The sequence below is a fragment of the Vulpes lagopus genome, chromosome 21 (genome assembly GCF_018345385.1).
Source record: "Vulpes lagopus strain Blue_001 chromosome 21, ASM1834538v1, whole genome shotgun sequence".
NCBI classification, from domain to species: Eukaryota; Metazoa; Chordata; class Mammalia; order Carnivora; family Canidae; genus Vulpes; species Vulpes lagopus.
In genome coordinates, this window is record NC_054844.1 from 45717965 (window position 1) to 45730898 (window position 12934).

The window sequence follows — 12934 nt, forward strand, 5'->3', positions numbered from 1 at the left end:
TCATTATTGCAACAAAACTGATCTACAAGATTACCTTATTGTATACTTAAAGTTGCTGAGAGTAAATCTTAAATGTTCTCACCACAAAAAAAAATAATGATAATTAATAAATAAATAAATAAATAAATAATAAAAATAAGAGAGAGAGAGAGAGACAGAGTAAATATACAAGTTACAAGTGATATATTGTTAAGTAACCCTATCATGGTAATCGTTTCACAATGTACAATTATATAAAGTCAACACTATCATATGAGTGCTCCTTTACTAGATTAAATAAACGCAGTATATACTGTCATAAATTTGAGTTATGCCTGCTTTTCTTCCATTTTTCTCCACACTCTAATTCCCCTCTTCTGATAAGTAATTTCCAAAAAATCTTGCATCCCAGCTGTGATTTACTTCTGCATTGGTAACTATGTCACCATCTTAACTTATGTCACTATATGAACTGACAATTGTATTTTTATGTTAAATGTATGTTTTATTATTTTATTTAGGTATACACTTATTTGATATTAACTAGTTATTAAATAATATGCATTATTAGTTTATATAATTATGTAACAAATGTATACCTTTTTACTAGTCACATATAATTTTTATTACCAAAATATTTTAGAAACATAAACAACATTAAAATAATCAAAATAATACATTTTCTAAAAAAAGAATAATAATAATAATAATAATAATAATAATAATATATTTTCTAAATCTTGAATAAACAAAATATTAGTATTAGTGGCAATATCTCTCTTTAAAATATTAAAAATATGGTGAATAAATACATAGGCAATGATGAAATATTGGATGGGCAAATTGACACTGAATTAAATATTGCTATTTGTGGGGCACCTGGGTGGCTCACTGGATGAGCATCTGCCTTTGGCTCAGCTCATGTCGTGATCCTGGGTTCCTGGGATAGGGTTCCACATCAAGCCTCCATGGGGATCCTGCCTCTCACTCTGCCTATGTCTCTGGCCTCTGTGTGTGTGTGTGTGTGTGTGTGTGTGTGTGTCATGAATAAATAAATAAAAATCTTTTTAAAAATTGCTATTTGTACTGAGGTTTAAATTAACATGTGTATTAGCATTTTAAAAATGACCAAAATATGTGCTTTATAATAGCTATTATTTAAATTAGAATTATGAAATAAACTTGCTTCTCAATGCTTCAACACCAACAAAGCCTAAGGAAAAACAACAAAGAGGGTATATTTAGAAAAATTTATATTTCCAGATGATTAAAAATAGATTGAGGGTTTATTTTTTATAAGAAAGTAAGTTTCACAACTGCTTTTATTACTCATGAAATGTTAAGTAATTGTGATTAATGGAAGTAATTATTTTGTAGAAGTCAACATTTCAGGTCCTCTGTGGGATACAAAGATGAACACAATTATTCTCAAGGGAGATTCACTATAGAGAAGAGTTAAAAGGCTACTGAGAAATGCAACGATGGCTTCCAGAAATCCCTCATGATCTATAATAGAGCACAGATATGGCCTGGACTTGGCCTTGTTCCCAGGAGATCAATGAACAACTTTGTTTTGAGGCCCAAACAAGTAGACTTGGAAAATTTGAGCTATAAGTGCAAGCGAAGGGAAGCCAAACTGAAAATGTGTACTCATAACTCGATGATGGTATACCCCTCTCAGTCCTCTCTTTAAATATTGCTTTCCTAAGTTTTAAGATTAACATTATTGAAGAGGACTATCATATCATTTCCACATTTTTTAAGGTTTCTAACATTCCATATGTATTTTGTGACTGTTTCTTTTGAGCCAATATGAAATAGAGACAGGGCAAATCAAATTTGACTAGAGTGAACTTTGCTAGAGAGTGGCAGAGAAGCAATGATTTGCATTCTATTCTTCACGGCACAAGTGTGACTGTTTAAAATAAAGGAGGAAACTGACATAATTTTAGCAAAGAAAAAAAAATTTTAGCAAAGAAAATCTACAGTATAGTATATCTGGCACAGGTGGGAACTGCCTGAATATGCTAGCACAAATAGAAGACATTTTCCTGTATGTTTCTGAAGTAATCTTATGGCTCAACGGTGTCATATAAAGGTAAGTATGAGGAAGAATTTCAAGAGAATAAAATTGTTTTTCATAAAGCTAAGAAAGGAAGATGTTCAAATGGAAAATGCGCTGGGCAACAATCTTGGTGACAGAGCTGCTAAGATCTGAGGCCAGTACTTAATTTCCCCATTTGTGCTTCAGTGTAGAATTTTAAAAAGGTAAATATTGGCTGTCCCTTAAGCAAGAGGTAAAGGACCTGTACTCTGAAAACTGTAAAACATCAATGAAAGAAATTGAAGGTGATACAACCAAATGGCAAGATCTTCCATGCTCATGGATTAGAATAACAAACATTAGTAGAATGTCTATACTACCTAAAGCAATGTAAACATTTAATGTAATCTTTATGAAAAACTAACAGCATTTTTCACAAAAGTAAAAGGAACAGCCTAAAATTTTTATGGAATTACAAAAAAAAAAAAACCCCAAGTAACCAATGCAATCTTGAAAAAGAACAAAATTGGAGGTATAACAAAACCATACTTATTTTTTTTAAATCTTTATTTATTTATGATAGTCACAGAGAGAGAGAGAGAGGCAGAGACATAGGCAGAGGGAGAAGCAGGCTCCATGCACCGGGAGCCCAATGTGGGATTCGATCCCGGGTCTCCAGGATCGCGCCCTGGGCCAAAGGCAGGCACCAAACCGCTGCACCACCCAGGGATCCCAACAAAACCATACTTAAACCAAACTCAAAACAGTATGGTACAGGCGGGAAAGTAGATACAGACATCAATGGAACAGAATAAAAAGCCCAGAAACAAACCATGATTCAATTACTCTTTGACAAAGGAGACAAAAATAGGCAGTGGGAAGATCATCTTTTCCACCAGTGGGGCTGGGAAAACTGGAAAGCTACATTCAAAGGAATGAAATCGGAACACTTTTTTACACAAAACACAAAATTAAATTCTAAATGAATTAAGGACCTAATGTGACACCTGAAACCATAAAAATTCCAGAAGAGAGCACAGGCTGTAATTTCCCTGATATCGGCTATAGCAACATTTTTCCTGACGTGTTTCCTGAGGCAAAGAAACAAAAGCAGAAATAAACTATTGGGACTTCATCAAAATAAAATCTCCAGCCCACTGAAGGAAACTATCCACAAAACTAAAAGACAATCTACCAAATGGGAGGAAATATTTGCAAATGACATATCTGATAAAGGGTGATTCTCCAAAGTATAGACAGAACTTATGCAACTCAACTCCATAAAAACCAAATAATTCAATTAACAAATAGGCTGAAGACATGAACAGACATTTCTCCAGTGGACGCAACCAGATGGCCATCAGACACTTGAAAAGATGCTCAACGTCACTCACCATCAGGAAAATGCAAATCTAAACTAAACTGAGATATCATCTTACACCTGCCAGAAAGGCTAAAATAACAACTAAAGAAAAAGTAAGTGTTGACAAGGACGTGGAGAAAAAGAAACCCTCATGCACTGATGGTGAAAATGTAAGCAGCCGCTGTTGATGGAGGTTTCTTTAAAAAGTAAAGACAAAACTACCATGTAATCCATTAATCCCACCTCTGGGCATTTGTCCAAAGAATATGAAAACTCCGATTTGGAAAGATATGTGCACTCCTATGTTTTTGCAGCATTCTTTACAGTAGCAAGATATAGAAGTAGCTCAAGTGTGCATGGATGGATAAATGGATAAAGAATATGTGTGTGTGTGTGTGTGTGTGTGTGTGTAGAGAGAGAGAGAGAAAGAGAGAGAGAGAGAGAGAGAGAGAGAGAGATGAACTATTACCATACAAAGACAAGAATGAAATTCTACCATTTGCATCAACATGGATGTATGTAGAGAACACAGTGCTAGCAGCATAATATAATGCTCAGCAACATGAGTCAGAGAAAGACAAATATTTGATCTCACTATGTCGAATTTAGCAACAAAACCAATAAACAAAGAAAAAAAGAGGCAAACCTATAAAGAGCAAATACATGGTCACCAGAGGAGAGGTGCGTGGAGGAATGAGTGAAATCTAAGAAGGGGAATAAGATCTCATTTATTGGGGCAGCCCGGGTGGCTCAATGGTTTAGCACCGCCTTCAGCCCAGGGCATGACCCTGGAGACCTTGGATCAAGTCCCGCATCGGGCTCCCTGCATGGAGCCTGCTTCTCCCTCTGCCTGGGTCTCTGCCTCTCTCTCTCTCTCTCTCTCTCTCTCTCTCTCCCTCAGGAACAAAATTAAAAAAGAAAAAGATTGCACTTATCTTAAAGAGCACTGAGTAATGTGTGGGATTGTTGAATCACTGTATTATACACCTGAAACTAATATTACACTGTACCTTAAGTATATGGGGTTTAAAATTCTAAGATTGACTTAGAGTCAATTTAAGAAGAAAAAAAAAAGAATTTTCAAGGAACGTTCTTGAAAGTTAAGGAGAGACTAGGGAACTATGTCAAATTAAAGGAGACCAAAACATTATGAAAATTAAATTAACATGTAGTTATAAACAATGTTTTCTTCTATAAAGAAAAATTTTTAGTCACTGGTGAAACTTAAATAGGCTTGGAGAAGTACACGTTAATAATGTATCAATGTTAATGTCCTGAAAATAACGGTTATATCATGTTTATTTAGTAGAAGATTCTTTTTTGTTATAAGAGCATCAAATGGAATAAATGACCTACATGGTGTATTTGATGGCTTTTTTTCTTTATATTTCATGTTGTTGCAAATTTTTAAAAATCACGCAACATTTAAGTACTGCCACACTTCCAATTTGGAGCGTGGGTCACCAGCTAATGAAATCCTAACATAGACTAAGGAAGCAAGGAAGAGCTTTCTCTTTGGGGTAAACCTTCTTAATGTGCAGAATTGGTCATATTGTCCCAAGACAGTGGAATATCTGAAATTTGTGTTGACATTAAGTGTAGAGTTTAAATTATTTCTAGTTCTCTTTTGGGAGAATATCTGTTCTGTTTTGCATTTCATGAAATTCAGTTTGTGCTTACAGTAATTCAAAGTAGTTTATTTATTTCGTTCTTTGTTTTTGGTTTGGTTTAGTTTTATTTTGTACATAACTGGTATTCCTCCAGCATTAGTCTCCAGGGAACATTTATTTTTTTCTTTCTTTAAAATTTTTAATTAATCCCCTGTGTCTCTTATGAGCAAAACAGATCAAACCGTTCTGTTTGTTAGTACACACTTTGAAGCAAGAAATATTCGTTACAAAATTTGGGTTCCTTTCATATGAGAGATTTCCCAAGACATCTTTACATTTAGAGCATTACATTTTCATTTATGATTTTTATAGAGACATTTTCCTTCATTTTAATATACAAGAAAAGAAGATAGATAAAATGAACCGTATCTGGCCTCGAAGAAGATTCTAATTGAATTATTTGTAATATCTGGGTTGTCATTTAATGACTGTGAGTGGAAGTGAAAGTTATTAACAGATGCATATAATTTCCAGAATGCATATTTGTTTTTAGAATCCTTCTGGAGAAAAGCTTTGCAATTAACTTTCCTCTTGAAATATTGAGTTTAAAAATATATTATAAAAGAGAGAATATTTATCCTTTATTTTTGACCCCTGTTTCTACATATTCCCATAGGGGGAAATTCACATCAATGTATCCTAGATATGCTAGGTCACTTGTAATTTGTCTTTTGTTTTTTTTTTTCACTTGTAATTTGTGATAAATATCTAGATCTTAAATGAAAGTAATCTCAGAAGTACAAGTGAGGTAGAATTCCCTGACTTTTGAACTGTCATATATTCTTCTTTTTTTATGTAGATACAAGAGTCAAAATTTCATGATTAAAAGCAACTGATATGAGAAGACTGAGGTATGTGAAACCAAAGAAAAATAATAAGTAAGTAAAATGAGATAAAGAGACAATGGGGAATTACTGCATCAGGACAAAATAAATAATAGTATATGTCAGGAAATTTCAATCATACAAAAAAGTGTATCTCATTATTTCCATATTTCACCTCTGTTTAAAATGTATTAGTGGGATCCCTGGGTGGCGCAGCGGTTTAGCGCCTGCCTTTGGCCCAGGGCGCGATCCTGGAGACCCGGGATCGAATCCCACGTCGGGGTCCCGGTGCATGGAGCCTGCTTCTCCCTCTGCCTATGTCTCTGCCTCTCTCTCTCTGTGTGACTATCATAAAAAAAAATAAAATAAAATAAAATGTGTTAGTGAGCTAAGGAGTTTTGAATAAACATTACAAGTTGACATTGGTATCGTTTTTGATGTGTTACAAGAACTTTCTCAAATAATTTTTTAGATATTCAGAGCAAATACAGACAAGCTGATGTTTTACCTAGAACATTGAAACAGAATTAAATAATTTGGAAATGATCAGCTAAAATTTCCATTTTCTTTCAGGTTTAAATAGGTTAAAAGAAAAACAAATTGGTAGTGTCGTTATCATGCCTGTGCAAAAGTGAAACAATCAGTCAGAGGCGCCTAGGTTAATCTGTGCTGTATTTTTAAGTATCATCTGTCTTGTTAAATTGGATCAACCTTTTAAACTTGCTTACATTTCTGATTATATTTTTTTCTGAGGTTTGTTTTAAAAAAATCTCTCTTCTTTCCACTCTTGGAGATGTTTTCCTATGTTGATTTCATAAGCCTCCAGTCTAAAATGAAGAACCAGTCAACAAAGATCGAGTTCTTTCTCCTGGGACTGACCGATGACCCACAACTGCAAATTGTGATTTTTACGTTTCTCTTCCTCAACTATGTGCTGAGCATGACCGGAAACTTAACCATCATCCTTCTCACCCTGCTACATCCCAGCCTCAAGACTCCCATGTATTTTTTCCTCCGAAATTTCTCCTTTATGGAAGCTTCAATGACAACAGTCTGTATTCCCAGATTCCTGATAAGCCTCATAACTAAAAACAAAGTCATTTCCTACAATTGTTGTGCATCTCAGTTATTCTTTTTCCTCCAATTAGAAATTGCAGAATTTTACCTGCTGGCTGCCATGTCCTTTGACCGTTATGTAGCAATCTGCAAACCCCTCCATTACCTGATCATCATGAACAACAAAGTGTGCTACCAACTCCTGTTCAGCTCATGGGCCGTGGGCTTTCTGCTGTCGTTTTCACCATTGGCTGTGGGCCTCACACTGGATTTCTGTGTTTCCGGAATAATCGATCATTTCATGTGTGACATTTCCCCTGTGCTGCAGCTTTCCTGTACTGACACTCGTTTCTTGGAATTGCTTTCGTTTGCCTTAGCTATTGTAACACTTCTGGTGACCTTACTGTTAGTGATTCTTTCTTACACATACATTATCAAGACCATTCTCAAGATCCCCTCTGCTCAGAAAAGAACCAAGGCTTTTTCTACTTGTTCTTCTCATATGATTGTGGTCTCCCTTACTTATGGTAGCTGCATCTTTAATTACATAAAGCCAACAGCGAAGGAAAGGGTGAATTTGTCCAAAGGTGTAAGTGTTATTTATACCTCGGTTGCCCCTTTATTAAACCCTTTCATTTACAGTCTCAGAAACCAGCAAGTCAAACAAGCCTTCAAGGACACACTCCAAAAGATTTTCTCTCTTTCCAGAAAATAAAGAGAAGATTCAAGTTTCAAATCTTGGAGAAAAAAGTAAATAAAAATTTGAAATCATTTTGTAAGTTTAGTTATTCTGTCCGTCAGAGAAATATGAGTGGAAAAATTAAAAGATATTTAATGCTGTAACTCCTATCCATGTGGCCCTAAGAAGAAAAAATTTAACTTCAGGTTTATGTTCTGATTTATTTTACTATGTTAAGTCAGGACTGTTAGCCATCTTCTTTTCTAAGGCAATTAGAAGGGATAAGTTCATGTTATTATATTAAAGCCCCACAAGGCTTTCCAATAGGTTTCTTTAAAACTAGTAGACATCTTTTAGATTGGGTTTGTGAGTACTTTTTTCATTCTTGGTGTTGTCTTTCTACTCTCCTGTTAGTGTCCTTTGGTCATGAAAGTTTTAATTTTGATGAAGTCAAATTTTTTATTTTTTATTTTGTTGCTTGTGCTTTGGGTGTCATATATAAGACACCGTTGCTTAATCCAAAGTTGCAAAGATGGATACCTACCACTTACACTAAGAAATTTGTTGTTTTATACCATACTTTTAGGTCTTTGATTTCTTTTTTTTTATATAATTTTTTTTATTGGAATTCAATTTGCCAACATATAGCATAACACCCAGTGGTCATCCCATCAAGTGCCCCCCTCAGTTCCCGTCACCCAGTCACTCCCACTCCCTGCCCACCTCCCCTTCTACCACCCCTAGTTTGTTTCCCAGAGGTAGGAATCTCTCGTGTGCTGTCTCCATCACTGATATTTCCCACTCATTTTCTCTCCTTTCCCCTTTATTCCCTTTCACTATTTTTCATATTTCCCAAATGAATGAGACCATATAATGTTTGTCCTTCTCCGATTGACTTATTTCACTCAGCATAATACCCTCCAGTTCCATCCACGTTGAAGCAAATGGTGGGTATTTGTCGTCTCTGATGGCTGAGGAATATTCCATTATATACAGAGACCACAGCTTCTTTATCCATCATCTGCCACTGGACACCGAGTCTCCTTCCACAGTTTGGCTATTGTGGACATTGCTGCTAGAAACATCGGGGTGCAGGTGTCCCGGCGTTTCACTGCATCTGTATCTTTGGGGTAAATCCCCAACAGTGCAATTGCTGGGTCGTAGGGCAGGTCTATTTTTAACTCTCTGAGGAACCTCCACACAGTTTTCCAGAGTGGCTGTACCAGTTCACATTCCCAAAAACAGTGCAGGAGGCTTCCCCTTTCTCCACATCCTCTCCAACATTTGTTGTTTCCTGTCTTGTTAATTTTCCCCATTCTCACTGGGGTGAGGTGGGATCTCATTGTGGTTTTGATTTGTTTTTCCCTGATGGCAAGTGATGAGGAGCATTTTCTCATGTGCATGTTGGCCATGTCCATGTCTTCCTCTGTGAGATTTCTGTTCATGTCTTTTGCCCTTTTCATGATTGGATTGTTTGTTTCTTTGGTGTTGAGTGTAATAAGTTTTTTATAGATCTCGGATACTAGCCCTTTATCTGATATGTCATTTGCAAATATCTTCTCCCATCCTCTAGGTTTTCTTTTAGTTCTGTTGACTGTTTCTTTTGCTGTGCAAAAGCTTCTTATCTTGACAAAGTCCCAATAGTTCATTTTTGCTTTTGTTTCTCTTGCCTTCATGGATGTATCTTGCAAGAAGTTACTGTGGCCGAGATCAAAAAGGGGGTTGCCTGTGTTCTCCTCTAGGATTTTGATGGAATCTTGTCTCACATTTAGATCTCTCATCCATTTTGAGTTTATCTTTGTGTCTGGTGAAAGAGTGGTCTAGTTTCATTCTTCTGCATGTGGATGTCCAATTTTCCCAGCACCATTTATTGAAGAGACTGTCTTTTCTCCAGTGGATAGTCTTTTGTCCTTTGTTGAATATTAGTTGACCATAAAATTGAGGGTCCACTTCTGGATTCTTTATTCTGTTTCATTGATCTATGTGTCTGTTTTTGTGCCAGAGCCACACTGTCTTGATGACCACAGCTCTGTAGTACAATCTGAAATGTTTCTATTGAGTTAATGTTTGTGTATGGTTTAAAGTAGAGAGTAAAGTCACCTTCTCCATGATAATAGTTATCACAACATGCTTTGTTGAAAAGGCTATTATCTTCCCATTGGATAAACTTGGAACCCTTGTTAAAAATCAATGGACCATAAATGGGTCTATTACAGGAGTTTCAGTTCTATTCCTTTGAGCTATTGCTCAATTGCTATGCCAATATCACATGGTCTTGATCACTGTAGCTTTATATTAAGTTCTGAAATTGGAAAGTATTTCTCTTTCAATTTTGCCCATCTTTTTCAGTATTGTTTTGGTTACTCAGGGTCCCTTGCAATTCCATATGAATTTTAGGATCAGAATGCTCATTTATGCAAAGGATTCCGTTGAAAACTTAATAAGGATTACATTGCATTAACTCTATGGGTCAGTTTGAGACTATTATCATCTTAATTAACAATGTCAAGTCTACTATACGATAACATGAGATGTCTTTTTGTTTATTTAGGACTTTTTTAATTTTATGTTTTTGTTATTTCTTGGTAAAAATGTGGCACTTCCTTGGCTAAATTTACATAAAATAACTCCTGCAACTGAACAACAAACACTCCACAATATATAGACAAAGGACTTAAAGAAGATATACAAACAGGCAAAGAGCACATGGAAGGATGCTCGAGAAGAGTAGTTATTAGGAAAATGAGAGTCAAAACCAGAAACATACCACTTTACAGCCAGTAAGACAGTTAAAATACGTATGTGTATGTGTGTGTACCTTTGTGACTCTGTTCGCACATATATGTTGGTTATATCTATCACAAACAATAACAAGTGCTATTGTACATAATAACAAGTGATCGGGTACAGAATTTGGAACCCTCATACATTGCTGGTGGGATTGTAAAATGTGCAGCCCCTTGGAAAAATACAGCAGTTCATCAAGTTAAATACAGAGGGGCCATATAACCCAGAAATTCTTAACCTAGGAATTGAAAACATACGTTCACACAAAAACTTTTACACACATTTTCATAGAGGCATCAGGCATAAGAGCCAAAAAGCAGAAACCACGGAAGTAACCTCCAAGTGATGAATGGACAAACAAAATGTAGGACAGGTATATGTCATTTTTATTTGCTTTGCACTGTTGCACTTTACATACACTGCATTTCTCACAGTTGGAGGTTTGTGGCGATCCTGCATCAAGAAGTCCATTGGTGGGCAGCCTGGGTGGCTCAGTGGTTTAGCGCCGCCTTCAGCCCAGGGCATGACCCCAGGGTCCCGGGATCAAGTCCCACATCGGGCTCCCTGCATGGAGCCTGCTCCTCCCTCTACCTGTGTCTCTGCCTCTCTCTCTCTCTCTGTGTCTCTCATGAATAAATAAATAAATAAAGTCTTTAAAAAAAAACAAGAATTAAGCTGACTCTCTTCTGCCTGTGTTCTCTAAACGGAATATTAAAGCTGAACGGCAGCACATCTGTTTGAACAAGGCTTGCTAAGGTTTAAAGCTCACTGTGGAGACCTACTGCTCAAGGAAAGATTCCTTTCAAAATATGGCTTTCTATTGGCAGTGCACCTGACCATTCAAGAGCTCTGTGTAGAGGCACCATAAGATTCATGTGGTTTTCATGTCTGCTAACACAATAGCCATTCTGCAGCCCATGGATCAACAGGTAATTCTGACTTTCAAGTCTTATAATTTAAGACAGACATTCTTTTTTTTTAATAATAAATTTATTTTTTACTGGTGTTCAATTTGCCAACATACAGAATAACATTCTTAAGTCTAGAAATGCCATAAACACTGATTCCTATGCTGGATCTGGGCAGCAAGGTAAATAGAACATTTTCTAGATGCCATTAAGAACGTTTGTCATTCAAAGGAGGAAGCCAAAGAGTATAACCATGAACAGGAGTTTGGAAGAAATTTATTGCAACCTAGGGTATTTAAAATATTTTCTGTGTGGAAATAATTGAACCACAGATTTTGGTCAAAGTTATTCATATTATACAAATGGTAGTGACCCTTAGAAGAAATTAGAGGTATGATTTATTTATGTCTGTTTGGGGAACTTTTCATATGTTAACCCATTTATGAATTAAAAATTCCCAATTCCTTCTAGTTATGTCAATGTAATCAAATTTTATACCTTACATGAAAGCATATTCAATCATTTTATTCTAATTTATTGGCATATAGCTGTTCATAATATGTTTTTTAAATCTTTGTATTTCCTTGGTGTTGGTAGTGATCTCTCCTTTCTCATTCATGATTTTATTAATTTGAGTCTTCTCTCTCTTCTTTTTAATAAGGCTGGCTAATGGTTTATCTATCTTATTAATTCTTTCAAAGAACCAGCTCCTGGTTTTGTTGATCGGTTCCACAGTTCTTCTGGTCTCGAATTCGTTGAGTTCTGCTTGAATCTTTATTAACTCTCTTCTTCTGCTGAGTGTAGGATCTATGTGCTATTTTTTCTCTAGCTCCTTTAGGTGTAAGGTTAGCTTTTGTATTTGAGTTCCTTCCAGTTTTTGGATGGATGTTTGTATTGTGATGTATTTACCCCTCCAGTTTTTGGATGGATGTTTGTATTGTGATGTATTTATCCCTCAGACCTGCTTTTGCTGCACCCCAAAGATTTTGAACGGTTGTATCTCCATTCTCATTAGTTTCCATGAATCTTTTTAATTCTTCCTTAATTTCCTGGTTGACCCTTTCATCTTTTCGCAAGATGGTCCTTAATCTCCAAGTATTTGAGGTCCTTCCAAACTTCTTGTTGTGATTTAGTTCTAATTTCAAGGCATTATGGTCTGAGAATACGCAGGGACGATCCCAATCTTTTGCTACCAGTTCAGACCTGACAAAGAGGCATATTTGGATTAAAGTTATGCTGTCAGTTATATATGGAATCACAAAACATTGTAATTGTAAGAAATCATAAATGTGCATTTTCTTACAACATGGGTCCTATATTTTTTTTTTTTTAACATGGGTCCTATATTGATCAGGTTTCAGCTGAAGGTAGGATTTCTGTGATCACACTGGAAAGAAAGGTGCTAGTGGAGGCAGTACAGCTTTTAAAAGTAACGAAAGAGAGAGGGAAGGAAAAGTTTGAGCACTGGAGAGATGCTGTTGAAACAAACACCAAAGATCTCACTTTGAAACCCTGTGAGAATGGTTCAAGTAGCTTAATGGGAAATCACAGTGACTCTCAGGTATTTCTGAGAAAGCATCTACCTACGGTCTTAGCAGTAAAGTTGGTAGTTTTCAAATACTTT

General features: G+C 35.9%; 1 protein-coding gene across 1 annotated transcript; it reads left to right on the forward strand.

The window, feature by feature from the left end:
* Window positions 1-6712: 6712 nt before the first annotated feature.
* On the forward strand, window positions 6713-8554 carry LOC121480184 (olfactory receptor 6C6-like). Its single transcript, XM_041736527.1, has 2 exons — window positions 6713-7623; window positions 8503-8554. The coding sequence occupies exons 1-2, from the start codon at window positions 6713-6715 to the stop codon at window positions 8552-8554; spliced, it is 963 nt and encodes a 320-aa protein (XP_041592461.1).
* The last annotated feature ends 4380 nt before the right edge of the window (window positions 8555-12934 follow it).